This window comes from Mobula hypostoma, chromosome 12, assembly GCF_963921235.1.
Source record: "Mobula hypostoma chromosome 12, sMobHyp1.1, whole genome shotgun sequence".
Taxonomy (NCBI): Eukaryota; Metazoa; Chordata; class Chondrichthyes; order Myliobatiformes; family Myliobatidae; genus Mobula; species Mobula hypostoma.
In genome coordinates, this window is record NC_086108.1 from 100,741,695 (window position 1) to 100,758,264 (window position 16,570).

The 16,570-nt window shown below is 40.0% G+C and overlaps 1 protein-coding gene across 1 annotated transcript in view; it reads left to right on the top strand.

Annotated features, from left to right (window-relative positions):
• selenof (selenoprotein F) overlaps nt 1-16,570 on the top strand; it is a 46,406-nt gene that overhangs the window by 1,472 nt on the left and 28,364 nt on the right. The window contains exon 2 of the mRNA XM_063064703.1: nt 9,692-9,859. Within this exon, the coding sequence (XP_062920773.1) occupies nt 9,692-9,859 (168 nt within the window). The remainder of the gene's footprint in view (nt 1-9,691; nt 9,860-16,570) is intronic.

Below are 16,570 nucleotides of genomic sequence, written 5' to 3' on the forward strand. Positions count from 1 at the left end.
AAGATTTGGGCTGAGACCCTTAATTGGGATTGGAAAGGAAGCAGGAAGAAGCCAGTATAAGGTGGTCAGTGGGGGAAGGAGTACATTTTGGCAAGTGATAGGTGATGAAGAAGGTGGGGAGGGAGAATGAAGTAAGAAGAAGGGATAGTGGAAAAGATTGAAAAATAAGGATTCTAATAGTGGGCAGTGGACTATGGAAGAAAAGAAGGGAGGAGGGAACCAGAGGGAGCTAATAGGCCAATGAGGTAAAGAGAAGGGGTGAGAAGATAACCAGAAGGGGGTAATGGAAAAAGAGAGAAGGTGGAGTAATTACTGGAGGTTAGAAAAATTGATGTTACCATAGAAAAACTACAGCACAGAAACAGGCCTTTTGACCCTTCTTGGCTGTGCCGAACCATTTTCCGCCTAGTCCCACTGACCTGCACACGGACCATATCCCTCCATACACCTCCCATCCATGTATCTGTCCAGTTTATTCTCAAATGTTAAAAAAGAACCCGCATTTACCACCTCGTCTGGCAGCTCATTCCACACTCCCACCACTCTGTGTGTGAAGAAGCCCCCCCAATGTTCCCTTTAAGCATTTCCCCCTTCACCCTTACCCATGTCCTCTGGTTTTTTTCTCCCCTGGCCTCAGTGGAAAAAGCCTGCTTGCATTCACTCTATCTATACCCATCATAATTTTATATACCTCTGTCAAATCTCCCCTCATTCTTCTACGCTCCAGGGAATAAAGTCATAACCTATTCAACCTTTCTCTGTAACTGAGTTTCTCAAGTCCCAGCAACAACCTTGTAAACCTTCTCTGCACTCTTTCAACCTTATTAATATCCTTCCTGTAATTTGGTGACCAAAACTGAACACAATACTCCAAATTCAGCCTCACCAATGCCTTATACAACCTCATTATAACATTGCAACTCTTATACTCAATACTTTGATTAATAATGTTCATGCCATCAATTTGGAGACTACCCAGGTGGAATATAGAGCATTGTTCTCCTCATCTAGGTGGTAGAGAATAGGAATGGGAGGTGAAACTGAAATAGGTAGCCACTGCCTTTTATGATGAGCAGTACAAAGGTGGTTGATGAAGTGGTTGTCCAATTGGCGTCGGTCTCACCGAATGTAGAGGAGGCCACCCCGAGAGCACCAGGTAAAATGGATGACCCTGAAAGACTTGCAGTTGGTGTTGCCTCATCTAGGACTGCTTGTGGCCTTGAATAGGGGTGAGGGAAGCGGTGTAAGGGCAGGTGTAGCACTTGTCAAGCGTGCAGGGATAAGTGCCAGGAGGGAGATCAGTGGAGAGTTAAGTAAAGAAGGGAGCTGTGTAAGGAAAGCAGAGGTAGGGGTGTGGGAAAGATGTGCATGTGATGGGATCCCATTGGAGATGGTGGAAATTACAGAGAATGATGTGTTGGATACGGAGACTGACGGTATGAACAAGAGGGGCCCTATGCATATTATGACAGTGGAAAGATGGGTGAGAAATGGAGGAGATGCAGGTGAAGGCTGCATTGGTGGTATTTGAAGGGAAACCCCATTCTTTGAAAACAATGGCATCTCATGTTCTGGAGTGGAAAGCTTCATCCTGATGTGGTAGAGATGGAGGAACTCTCAGAAGGGATTAGCATTTTTATAAGTGACAGGGTGGACAGAGATACAGTCAAAATAACTGTGAGAATCAGTAGGTTCCCTTCTCTGTTTTTCTTGAAAATCATGTATCCAAGCATTTGGAAGTCACTCCTGCCCTCTTATTGGCCAGGTTTCTGTTGTTGGTGCATTCTTGCTATCCAAGTCATTAATCATGCCCGTTGCTGATCAAATGTATTAAATATACTTCTTGTATTTGCTTGCATGTACTGTGATCCGAGCTTAGGTCTTGAATTCTCTTATCTGTTTCAGTCTAAAAGATTTCCATTTCTTGTTCTGGTGATATTTATCTCTCCCAATCCTTTTTGGCCCAAAACCATTACAAACTTGTTTGAACTTCCTTTCCCCCACCCCCACAGCATGAGTAAATTTTCAAGTCAGTGGACCCAGGTGTGTTGAGATGCCATCCATCTAGTCTGAACATGTCCCACCTCCCTGAATGTTGTTTGTGCCAGTCTCCTATGTACAAGTTGGCCACCACTTTTACTACTCTGCAGAAGTGTGTCCATGTATTATAAAAAATATACTTTGGCTGGAATGTGCTCTATGGTACACTGAGATATTGTACAAATGCATCTTTGCAAACCTTAAAAGCATTTCACATGCAATGAAGTCAAATATTCAAAAAACAAAGATCATAAATGGCTTGACAGGTTATCTGGTCTAGGAGACAACAGAAAATTAATCAGCAAATATCTAGAAGATGTTACTACTGCAATTATAAAGTTGATAATGACTTTGACCCAATCAAAAATTCGAAGACAGTGCAAAAATGCTACTTACTTTTAATGACATTCAAAGATATAAATGGTTTATTGACACTACTGTGCAAAAGTCTTAGACATATCTATATATTGAGGATGCCTAAGATTTTTTATACAGTACTGTAATTTTATGTATTGCACAGTTCTGCAGCAAAAAAAAATCATGACATACATAAGTAATGATAGACCCGATTCTAATATGAGTCTCCATTGTGGACTGAGAGTGGGAAGGAGTAGGAAGAGGGAAACACATAAAAGTTGCTGGTGAACGCAGCAGGCCAGGCAGCATCTCTAGGAAGAGGTACAGTCGACGTTTCAGGCCGAGACCCTTCGTCAGGACTAACTGAAGGAAGAGTAGTAAGAGATTTGAGAGGGGGAGGGGGAGATCCGAAATGATAGGAGAAGACAGGAGGGGGAGGGATGGAGCCAAGAGCTGGACAGGTGATCGGCCAAAGGGATATGAGAGGATCATGGGACAGGAGGCCCAGGGAGAAGGAAAACCGGGGGGGGGGGGCCCGAGGATGGGCAAGGGGTATAGTCAGAGGGATAGAGGGAGAAAAAGGAGAGAGAGAGAGAAAGAATGTGTGTACGTAAATAAATAACGGATGGGGTACGAGGGGGAGGTGGGGCATTAGCGGAAGTTAGAGAAGTCAATGTTCATGCCATCAGGTTGGAGGCTACCCAGACGGAATATAAGGTGTTGTTCCTCCAATCTGAGTGTGGCTTCATCTTTACAGTAGAGGAGGCTGTGGATAGACATGTCAGAATGGGAATGGGATGTGGAATTAAAATGTGTGGCCACTGGGAGATCCTGCTTTCTCTGGTGGACAGAGCGTAGGTGTTCAGCAAAACACCATTATTTATTTATATAACCCCACCTCCCCCTCGTACCCCATCCATTATTTATTTATATAACCCCACCCCACCCCCGTACTCCATCTGTTACTTATTTATATAACGCTAATGCCCCACCTCCCCCTCGTACCCCATCCGTTATTTATTTATATACACACGTTCTTTCTCTCTCTCTCCTTTTTCTCCCTCTGTCCCTCTGACTATACCCCTTGCCCATCCTCTGGGTTTCCCCCCCCCTTTTCCTTCTCCCTGAGCCTCCTGTCCCATGATCCTCTCATATCCCTTTTGCCAATCACCTGTCCAGCTCTTGGCTCCATCCCTCCCCCTCCTGTCTTCTCCTATCATTTTGGATCTCCCCCTCCCCCTCCCACTTTCAAATCTCTTACTACTCTTCCTTCAGTTAGTCCTGACGAAGGGTCTCGGCCTGAAACGTCGACTGTAACTCTTCCTAGAGATGCTGCCTGGCCTGCTGCGTTCACCAGCAACTTTGATGTGTGTTGCTTAAATTTCCAGCATCTGCAGAATTCCTCGTCTTTGAGGAAGAGGGAAATCCTGGTTGGGGAAAAAGGGGAGGGAGTGGGAACATTCTGTAATGTTCAATTAACCATTGTTTAGAATCAACTGATCTTGCCTGGTGTCTCAGGGCTGAGTGTGTATGCATCTGCAGCACCCTCCCCCCATCTCCACCAGCACTCTGCCACCTGTCCCACACCCCTCCCTGCAGCACTCCACCCTTGCCATTCACAACATCCTTTGCTGCTGCCAGACTTACAAACTTGCTGTCTGCTCCACATTGACAAATACAGTACTGTGCAAAAGTCTCAGGCACCCTAGCTATATGTACCTAAGAATTTTACACATTACTGTACAAATATTCTACTGGTGCCTTTGAAATTATATTATACTCTGTGTGAATTTGGCAGTAAAAGAAAGCTTTATAAAAAGTCAGGTGGAGAATTATAAAATTAGGGTTGGGTCATGTTCCTCCTTTGCCACTAAGAAGTTGAGTGTTAGTTCCAGTACATTGAGAAGATGTTATATTAAAGAGATATATTTCTTATATTAAAGAGAAAAACTATCCTGTGGTCAACTGTGTTGATTTTATACCAGTGATTTCTACAAAGATGGGTGGAGGGGCAGGTAATATTGAGAAAGCAGGGAGTGTATGAAAGGATATAGACAGATTAGGTAAATGGGCAAAGAAATGGCAGATGGAATATAGTGTTGTGTAGTGGATGGTCATGCAAAATTTCAGAGATTGGAGAAAGGGACATGGGAGTCCTCTGCAGGATTTCCTGAAGGTTAAATTGCAATTTCAGTCATTGGTAAAGAAGTTTTGCACTAGACTGAATAATTGTTATTTTCTTTGTAGTTTACCTTTTTTAAGCTTGTTTTTATTTTTATATAGTTACCTATTTGTATGTAATTGTTTAGTGTGTTTTTCAATGGCTGCAATTCCTCTGTATTTTTTCTGGAAGTTTCACAGTTTCAGTGGCAGGTATCACATTACTTGAATGGGGGCTATCTTACTGATTGATTCAAGCAATGGAATTTATTGCTATTAGCAAATCGGTACAAGAAGACCAGGCCACCTTGTTTTATTGCACCTTCAGCTTCCTCTCACTACTCAGCTCTGCTTTTGCTATTTACCTTTCCTAATTCCTTTGTTTTTTTAATACTTAATAAAAATGGATGCAAGGAACAAGTTGTATGCCTCATTTTTGACTTCTGAAGAACCTTGAATCAAAAACATTACAATCCAACAGAAGGCAAATGTAATGTTAGGCAAAGATAAAATGCTATGGCTGTATAAAGCATTGGTCAGACCACACTTGGAGTATTGTGAGCAGTTTTTGGCCTGTTATCTAAGAAAAGATATGCTGGCATTGGAGAGGGTCCAGAGGAGGTTCATGAGAATGATTCAGGGAATGAAAGGGTTAATGTAATCAGGTCATGTGATGTCTCCGGGCCTGTACTTGTGGAGTTTAGAAGACTGAGGGGCAGTTTTATTCAAACCTGTTGAATATTGAAAGCATAGATGTGGATGCGGAAAGGATGTTTCCTATTGCGGAGTTTCTGGGATCAGAAGGCACAGTCTCTAAATACATGGATGTCCCTTTACAACAGAAATGAGAAGGGATTTCTTTAACCAGAGAGTGGTGAATCTGTGGAATTCATTGCCACAGACAGATGTGGAGGCTGAGTCATTGGATATATTTAAAGCATTGGTAATAGGTTCTCATTTAGTCAGAGCGTTATAGGTTATGGGGAGAAGACAGAAGAATGAGGTTGAGAGGGATAATAAATTGGCATGGAATGGTGGAGCGGACTTGATGGGCCGAATGACCTAATTCTACTCCCATGTCTTAATGTCTTAAATACTCTTGTGACTGGCATGACAGCAATATGAAGTATATGCAAAGCAATTTTGCAAAATCAGAAAGAAGCTAAAATTAAGCTGTTCTCGTGCCAAACATAGTGACGCCTATTTAAATGCAGTTTATGTTTTGATTTCCGTCACTTAATACCTTAAATTTTTTTTAGTTTTAAGGGATAAAGGCTGAAACTATTTGTATTCACAAAGTGTCGTATTATAGCATTTGGTCAGTAACACTTCAGCAAATAAAAACTTAGTACGTAGTACATAGCAGTGTAAAAAAAATTGATACAGATGGCCCGAGCTTGGTCAAGAACTGTGTTTGAAGGAGAATCTTGAGCAGGCTGGTTTACAGAGGGAATTCCCAGAATTTAATGAAGATTTTAAAAAATGGCAGAAGTTGGAAGTCTGAAATAAAAACAGAAAATGCTGGAAACATTCAGCAGGTCAGACAGAATCTGTGGAAAGAGAAATTGACTAGATATTTCAACTAGAAGACCCTTCATCAAAACCTAAGGCTTTGGCAGCTGAGGTCATGTTTAAAAGTGATGAAGCAATTAAATGTGGAGAGGTTGAAGTATGCCAAATTCAAGGTGAAGACCTCCAAGGCTTTTGTGGCTGGGAAAAAAATAATATGGTAAAAGGAGCAAATCCTCTGGAGAACTTGAAAATCAAAATCAGAATTGTCAAACTGAGACATTGCTCAAAGAGTCTGCATAGCCCATTGGACACATTGAAGGATAGAAAGAAAGTAAATAAATGATTGAATAAATCAAAGCAATTTTCAATTACAGGCTTGTGTCATTGACCTGCCACACCATTAGCAGTAAATGACCAACAGCTATTATTTGAAAAGTTCTCATTCTTTTCAAGGAAAAAAGAAATCCCACAAATACAGAATATCTTCCTTAACTTCTGGTTATCAGCAAATGTATTGGATCCACTGAAATAGTTGTGTTCCCAGTATTATGTATTTTCACATAAAGTTTATTTTTTTTAAATATGTTAATGATCATAGAACAAATTCAAATTTCAGTAATCTCTGTTGAATTATTCTCATATCCTAATGTTAAAAATTCTCTATATACAAGCACGGAAAGAGCAACTTGATGTGCTCAGGGTTTTTAAATAGCAATATGAAGCAAATGTGATTTATTGGTACAAGGAAAACTAAGGACAGTGCAAAAACCAAACTGTGCCAAGTTGTCTTATCTTAGCATTCTTGTTTTAATTTGTCTGCATATGTAGAACTTCGATGGATTAAAAAATGTCAAGCTATTCACCAGATATGTGCTGTAAAATATATTGAAAGTGGACTTTTTATGCAGCACAGGGACAAAATGCAATATATATTCATGTGGTGATAGAGTGCCATTGAAGGACCTTATTTTTATCTTCAATAGTTTGGGTCTGTTATTGCCAATCCAGGATTCTGAGAATATTATAACTTTGTGCTTGGCTGAATATTATTTTGATTTGAAGATTGAAAGTATCTCCTTTTTATGTATTGAAAGTCTAAGCGTGAAGTACTAGCTGTAAGAGTAACACTGTTCCATGATTCATTTGCTGCCTAAGAAAAGCCAATCTTGTGTTGGATTCTGATGATTTTGATCCAAGGTTCTCTCAGAAGCCAGGAAAGAGGCACAAAACCTGTTGCTTCACAATTGTTTTATTAAGAGTTGATAGAACAAAAAAAGTTGGAACAGTGACAGAGTTCTACTAAACAGAGAGAGTGACAAAGGAATTAAGATAGTGCCTTGTATAGAACAGCTATTATTATTTGACAGAGGTAAGAAAAATCCCATTTTAAATTTATGTATAAGAATTAACCAATTAGAAAGCTATTCAAATACAGAAGTATCAAGTTAACAAATGGGAAAGCACTTATTCAAATAATACAGAACAAAAGATATTCCAGAGCTTTCCGGAATTATACTTCGTACAGCTACTAAAGGCATATTGAACTGTTATATGTATATATGAACTACGTAAAATACAAGCAAATACACTTGTAGGGTTCAAAGGATGCTCTGCTGCTTTTTTCAATAATTAAGAATGAAAATTGCCATTTGGCAATTCTCTTCATTCATTCAAAAACAATCAGGGTGATTGTCAATGATGGTGGACAAAGTGTCAACTGCCCTGTGCTGGATGTTATAGTATTTATGTTACTGCATACTATTAAAGTAGGAAACATTCCATAATCATTTGCTATGTTGCAATAAGAGTATTTTGGCCATTACTGGGTGATCCATACGTTGCAGGATTCCAAACCCCAGTCAGGCTCTGGTAGCCTCAGCACTCGAGTGACAGCGACCATGTGAATGTCTCAAATTGACAGCGTTAATGCCCTTGATTGTTGACCACTTTATTTTTAAATGGTCAATTATCGACCAGAACTGGAATATTTTCTAGGCTTGGTTGAAGAAGTGTAATTCATAACACATACAATTGAAGTCAGAAGTTTACATACACCTTAGCCAAGTACATTTAAGCTCAGTTTTTCGCAATTCCTGACATTTAATCCAAGAAAACATACCCTGTTTTAGGTCAGTTAGGATCACTACATTATTTTAAGAATGTGAAATGTCAGAATAATAGTAGAGAGAATGATTTATTTCAGCTTTTATTTCTTTAATCACTTTCCCAGTGGGTCAGAAGTTTACATACACTTTGTTAGTATTTGGTAGCATTGCCTTTAAATTGTTTAACTTGGGTCAAACGTTTTGGTTAGCCTTCCACAAGCTTCTCACAGTAAGTTGCTGGAATTTTGTTCCATTCCTCCAGACAGGACTGGTGTAACTGAGTCAGGTTTGTAGGCCTCCTTGCTCACACACGCTTTTTCAGTTCTGCCCACAAATTTTCTATTGGATTGAGGTCAGGGCTTTGTGATGGCCACTCCAATGCCTTGACTTTGTTGTCCTTAAGCAATTTTGCCACGACTTTGGAGGTATGCTTGGGGTCATTGTCCATTTGGAAGACCCATTTGCGACCGAGCTTTAACTTCCTGGCTGATGTCTTGAGATGTTGCTTCAATATATCCACATAATTTTCCTTCCTCATGATGCCATCTATTTTGTGAAGTGCATCAGTCCTCCTGCAGCAAAGCACCCCCACAACATGATGCTGCCACCCCCATGCTTCGTGGTTGGGATGGTGTTCTTCAGCTTGCAAGCCTCACCCTTTTTCCTCCAAACATAATGATGGTTATTATGGCCAAACAGTTCAATTTTTGTTTCATCAGACCAGAGGACATTTCTCCAAAAAGTAAAATCTTCGTCCCCATGTGCACTTGCAAACTGTAGTCTGCCTTTTTTATGGCAGTTTTGGAGCAGTGGCTTCTTCCTTGCTGAGCAGCCTTTCAAGTTATGTCGATATATGACTCATTTTACTGTGGATATAGATACTTGTCTACCTGTTTCCTCCAGCATCTTCACAAGGTCCTTTGCTGTTGTTCTGGAATTGATTTGCACTTTTCGCCCCATCTCTAAGAGACAGAATGCATCTCTTTCCTGAGCGGTATGACAGCTGCGTGGTCCCATGGTGTTTATACTTGCGTACTGTTGTTTGTACAGATGAATATGGTACCTTCAGGTATTTGGAAATTGCTCCCAAGGATGAACCAGACGACATCACTTTCTGACCTCAATCCGATAGAAAATGTATTTAGCTAAGGTGTATGTAAACTTCTGACTTCAACTGTACCAGTGATCACATCATGTTGATCAGTTGGAAAAAATAGATTTACTATGTGTCTTTCAATTATATCACTTTAATTCAAGTCTGGAATCTAGTCTGTTTATTTTTGGGTCTGAAATCTACTTTGTTTGCTTTCATAATACTCATTCATTTCCTGTTGACTGATCATATCATTAGTTACAAACACAAGGGGTTCTGCTGATGTTGGAAATCCAGAGTAACACACAAAATGCTGGCAGAACTCAGCAGGTGAGGCAGCATCTATGGAGAGGTATAAATAGTCAATTTTTCAGGACAAGACCCTTCAATGGAACTATCATTAATCATTGTTTTCTGATTTCAGATAGCTACAAGTAGTGCAAGTCTATCATCTGAAGCCTGCCGAGAACTTGGCTTTTCCAGTAACTTACTCTGCAGTTCTTGTGAACTCCTTGGTCAATTTGGGCTGAACCAACTAGATCCAGACTGCAGACAATGCTGTCAAGAGGAAGCCCAGCTGGAGCAGAAGAAGGTGCCAATTCTTCTTTATTTAAGATCAAGTACACAAGTAATTCTCTGTCAAGCTCAGTAGGATTTTCAACTTTCAGATTCTCTGTTGGCATTTTCAACTTTCAGATTCTACTTTCAGTAGAATTAGTATCTTTTAAGTGATTTGTGATGTACTGTATTTTGCAAACCATTGTGAAAGTGCGCTGATTACATAGGCATGTTTTGTTTTAAATTAGTGAAACATTCACAAGGTCTTCACAAGTTTTATTTATACTGAGCCATTTTAATTAATGGATATTTAATTAAGATTTTTTTGGTATTGCATCATTTTTATTTTTACATTGTTACTTTAGACAGTAAAAATTGCTACTTTTCTTGCAGTCAAATAGGTGGTTTGTTCTTCTTCATGTGCCTTGCGCGTTACACGCTTGGGCGATCATGGCTCTCCACATCGAACGATCCCTCGCAGCATCAATGATATCTCGCACACTTGGATCTGTTAGTTCTTTACAGTGTCCATATATTTTCTTCTTTGCCTTCCTGTACTGTGTTTCCCAGGCATATGTCCTTGTAATGTAAGGCATTCTATTTCTCCCTTTCTGATGACATGGCCCAGGAATTTAAGTTTCCTCTCATTTAATATTCTCATTAAAGATCTTTTTGTATGGGCACGTTGAAGTACTGTCTCATTAGATACCCTATCTCTATATGATATTTTCAGCATTCTTCTAAGAAACCACATCTCTGTTGCTTCTAAGTTTCTTGTTCTGGTGTTATAGTCCATGTTTCGGAAGCATACAGCAAGATTGACCAGATGTAGCATTTTAGTAGCCTAAGCCTTGTTGTCATAGAAATGTGTCTGTTGGTAAAAATGGGTTTTATTTTTTGGAAGTTGGTTTTGGCAATGGCAATTCTTCTTTTTATTTCTACTTTACTTCTAGCATCTTGTGATTAAAAAAAATACCAAGGTAATTAAAGCTGGTCTTTTGTTCAATCTCTTGGTTACCGATGTACAATTGGCAGTTGGGAGTATCCTACTGTTTTGATATTACCATACATTTTGTGTTTTTACAGTTGATGGTTAGACCAAAATCTGTACTTGTTTCTACCACTTTGTCTAGGAGGATTTGTAGGTCTTCTGCAGCACTTGCTATTAAGGTGGTATCGTCTGCATATCTTATATTGTTGATGTTAACACCTCCAATTTTTATCCCATCTAGGTCTTCTATTTCTCTCAGAATCATTTCACTATAGATATTAAATAATTCCGGTGAGGCAACACATCCCTGTCTAACTCCTCTTTGAATTTTAGTCCAACTGCTTATATTATCATCAAGTTTTACCGCCGCCATTTGATTCCAATATAAATTTTGTAGCATTTGTTGATCCCTTCCGTCTGTTTAGTTTAGCGAGAATTTGAAATATTTGAATACTTAAGCAACAATTCAAAACAGCTGTATAAGAACACCTCATCAAAAACAAAACAACACCTATTTGGGACAGATTTAAATATGCCATACAGCAATCAGCAGAGAAGGTAATCCCAGTACGAGAAACCCAACACACCAACAAGGGGTGGATAACCCAAGAAATTTTAGATCTGTTGGAACAAAGAAGGTTAGTGAAGAATAATGAAGTGCAATACAGAGAGCTAGACAGACAGACCAGACAATTGCGCAATATTGCAAAGGAAGAATGGCTGAATCAAAGATGCAATGAAGTAGAAGGCCATATTAACAGCAGCAAGGAAATGCACAAGAAAATTAAGGTGGTTTGTTAGTGATATTATGTTCTATAAAGACATTTGGACAATTACATGCCTAGCGAAGGTTTAGAGTAGGGATTCCCAACCTGGGGTCCATGGACCCTTTGGTTAATGGTATTGATCCATGTCACAGACAAGGTTGAATTGAATTGACTTTATTACTTACATCCTTCATATACATAAATCCCCTGGTTTAGAGGGGCATGGGCTAGTTGCAGGCAAATAAGACTAGCTTGGTTAGACATATTGTTCAGCATGGAAACATGCTCGACTGTAACAGTCTTGTGGAAAATGTATCAGACAATAGAGGTGGAGAGGGTGGAAAATGTGCGAGTGGCAATGTGAAGCATTCATCATGCAGAGTTTAACATTAGCACTCTGGGATGGTAATGAAACTGGTTTGCTATTAGATGGAATTAAACACAAGGCCACAACCGAGGAATCATTCAAAGTCCCTACATCCTACAGGTGCTGACTACCTCTTGATAAGCTCTCCCATCTTTGACTCTGTGCTGTGTGGGCCAGAGATTGTTTTGACATCGCTGAAGAACTTGCGTATGTTGTGGTTAACTGCAAGTTGGAGACCTTCTCCATATTCTCCACCCTCATCTGTTCTTTAAATCACACCCTTTTTGTCAGACTTTGGCCTTCATGAGGTATAGGAGCAGCATTAGCACTTTCAGCCCATTGAAACAACTTTCATTCAATGATTTATTATTGCCTGTCCACTCAATTCTGCTTTCTTTTCATAACCTTTGACACCCTTACAAATCAAGAACCTATCAAACTTCATTTTAAGTTTGCCCAGTGTCTTGGCCTCTGCAGCTGTTTGTGGCAATGAATTCCTCTGGCAATGAATTTCTCCTCATCTCTGCTCTTTGTCCTTGAATTCTGAGGCTGCTCCCTCTCCACGTCTCTATGGCTTTCAAAGTTTGCAAGGTTTTATTGAGATGTCCCCACCACCATTGTTCTAAATCCAGTGAGTACAGGCCCATAGTCATCCCTAGGATTATTCTCGTAAACAACCTCTGGATTCTCTCCAACATCACTAAATCCTTCCTTTGATATGGAGTCCAGAGCTGCTCACAATACTCCAAATGTGGTCTGACCAATGCCTTATAAAGCCTCTGCATCACATCCTTGTTTTTGTATTCCAGTCCTCTTGAAATGAATTTTAACATTGCATAGCCCTTCCTTGCCACCAACTCAACCTGCAAGTTAACCTACAGGGAATCCTGCATGAGGATTCCCAAGTCCCTTTGCACTGCTGATTTCTGAATTCTCTCACCATTTGGCCTCTACCTTATCCCTTCTACCAAAGTGCAGGACCGTATGCTGTATTCCATCTGCCACTTCTGTGCCCATTCTCTGTGCAGATTCCCTTCTTCCTCAGAACTGTCTGCCCCCCCACTTACCTTTGTATCATCGACAGACTTAGCCACAAAGCCATCTGTTCTATCTTGCATATCATTGACACAAAGTATGAAAAGTAACATTCCCCACACCAACTGCTGCAGAACACCACTAGTCACCGGCAGCCAATCAGAAAAGGACCTCTTTATTTCCTTTCTTTGCCTTGTCAGTCAATCAATCTTGTATCCATACTAATACCTTCCTTGTAATGCTATGGGCTCCTATTTTGTTTCACAGCCTTATATGCAGCGGCGATGTTTCCTTTCTCCTGTGGCATGATAGAATTTCATATTCATAATGGCTGTCTAAGCCCTAATTTCTAAAGTTCCTTCTGCTTCTTAACTATTGTATATTTGTTATATCCTTTTAATGCTAACATGATAAAAGGTCATATATCAGAATTTTTGCACATGGTATTCTCTTGATTTCCAACTTTGTTCAGAGAGGAAGGGTATAGATTTAGATTTCATAGTGATTTAGCAATTAATTTCATTTGAAATTGTACCTGAGGTCACTCAGCTATGGTACATAACAGCCTAAGTGCTGAATTTGATGGATTTACAGTATTATATGTTCAAATAATAAATTTCATAATAATTACATTTTTCAATTATTGCCTTTTTGTGTTCATATCCAATATTTAACTTTTCTTTGAAAGCTACTTGACTGAAAATAGTTACTTTCTGGTTAATGGTTAGATATTTAGTTTTGCCAAACATCAATTTAATAATTCTACCTTGAATAATTTAGAAATGAATTTACAAATAATATCTAGGAAAGGATATTCTTCCACAGAATGTCAAATATGGCTTCTCATGCTTTGTTAATGACTTGGATGAGTGTGGGGGATATGAATAGTAAGTTTGTAGATGATGACACAAAAACTGCTGGAGTCATCAGTATCAAAGAAGTTTGATTAAAGATGCAGTGGGATATAGATTTACTGGAAAATTGGGCGGAGTATCAGTGGATGGATTTTAAACCAGACAAGTATGAGATAATGCACTTTGCGAGGTCAGATTCTTTTGGGACATATAGAGGAAATAGCAGGTGCCTTGGGGGAATTGATGTACAAGAACAAGAGATTCTGCAGATGCTGGAAATCTAAAACAACACACACAAAATGCCTGAGGAACTTGGCAGGTCAGGCAGCATCTATGGAAATGAATAAACAGTCCACATTTAAGACCAAGACCCTTCTTCAGGGCTGAGTCTCTGCCTGAAACGTCAACTGTTTAATCATTTCCATAGATGCTGCCTGACCTGCTGAGTTCCTCCAGCATTTTGTGTAATGTACACAAAAAGTCCTCTGGGTGCAAATACTTAACTCCCTGAAAGCGGTGACATGGGTGCATAGGGTAGTGAAAGGGGCAGTGAGTATACAAATTGGGAAATCAATGTTCTTCTTGCTGTTTTTGGCTATTGAAAAGCTTGTACCCATTATGGTAATCACATCCTTTTTTCTAGCTATAATGCCTTGCTGAATGAGCTCTATGAGATGCCCCCTCTTGGTGCAGCAATGGCATTCTTCCAAATCAATAATGCAACATTCCCACCTCTTTTCCATCCTTCTCGGTCATGTCCAATATGTGTGTAGAGCTCCCAGTCTTGCCCTTCTTTTAAACAAGTTTCTGTGTAATCAAATATCTGAGTTCCTGGCTCTAGGTTCATCTGCCTTATCCAATATACTTGTATTAAAATAAATACACTTCAGACTATCTTTCCTACCTTCCAAACGAGAAAAAGATTAGTCTTATTTGTCAATTTACATCAAAACATACAGTGAAAGATAGTTTTCTATCAGTGACCAACACAGTCCAATGATTGTGCTGGTGGCAACTCAAGTGTCGCCATGCATCTGGTGCTGACGTAGCTTGTCCACAACTCATTAACCCAACCTGAAGTGTACATCTTTGAAACATGGGAGGAAACTGGAGCACCCAGAGGAAGCCCATGTGGTCACAGGGAGAATGTGCAAACTCTTTAACAGACAGTGACAGGAATCGAGCTCCAATCGGTAACTGCACTGTAAAGTGATTATGTTAACTAATATACTATGTTGCTGGACTTAACCACTTGTCCTCAATCTCTCCATCTGGTGTTCTGCTGGCCGGCGGCACGGTAGTCTAGCAATTTGTGTAACACTAAAACTGCACCAGTAGTAAGAACCAGTTTCAATTCCTGCTGCTGTCTGTAAAGAACCCTTGATCACAAAGGTTCCTCTGGGTGCGCTTGGTTCCTCCTATATTCCTAAGAAGTACAGTTAGGGTTAGTAAGTTGTGGGCATGCTATGCTGATGCCAGGTGTATGGCACTATTTGTGGACTGCCCAGAACAATCCTCACCAATTTGATTTGACGCAAATAACACATATTTACTGTTTTCTTTCCCATCTCCTTTTGCAATTTGAGTTTGAATCCTCTTGAGTAGTTCTAGCAAACCTCCCTGCCAGGATATTGATGTACTTCCAGTTTAGCTGCAACCTGTCCTTCATGTACAGGACTCTGCTTGAGAAGAGATCTCAGTCATCCCGGTATCTGAAGCTCTCCTTCCTACAGCAGCTCTTTAGCCATGCATTCAGTGTAGTACCGTCCTATTTTCATGCCTCACTAGCACTTGGCACAGGTACAACTCCAGTGGTCCTGCTTTTTAACTTTCTACCCAACTCCCTAAAGTCTTAATGCAGGATCTCTTCCCTTCTTCAGAATCAGAATCACTTTATTGCCAGTATGTGAACCATACCATAATTGATTATGGTTCCTTGGCAAGCATAAAACACAGGGCAGTACCATAACAGACAACGCAATAGCAACCAACAATTTACAAAACAATAGTGCAAACAGCCATGAGCAATCAACAATTAGCAGAATGGTCACATGCACAAATGTCAATAATCTAATTTAAATAAATGTGAACATATGAGCAGACTAGAGATCAACAGAACAAGGACAGCAGGAAGACCATTTAATGGATGTTATACAGGGACAGTCAGGATATTGAGAAGCTGGATAGCTACAGGAAATAAGCTTGAGATTACATATAGTCCTGGTGATGATGGACTTGTAGTGTCTCCCACTTAGCAATCTGATGAATAAGTGACCACTATGGTGGATGGACTCAGCAGTAATTGCCTATATTGTTAGTTTCAATATGGCTCACGACACTTAACTGCTCACCCTGCCCCTTCAGAATGCTCAGAGACATCCATAACTCTGGTACCAGGGAAAAACAAACTGCCCTGGAATCGCACTTGTGCTCACAGACATATATACATGTGCCCCTGACTATAGAATCTTCTGTCACTAGCCTCTTCCAGTTTCTTCTGTGTGCTGTACCTCAGTGGTACTATCTGATAACAGTAAAAATTTACTTGCATATGGTTACAATGCTAATTCTTCCTCACTGCTGCGTTAAGCAACCCCCCCCCCCCAATGTATTGGTAGTTAGACCAGAAGACCATAAGATATAGGAGCGGAATTATGCCATTTGACCCAGTGAATCTGCTCCACCATTTCATCATGGCTGATCCATTTTTCCCCTCAGCCCAATCCCTTGC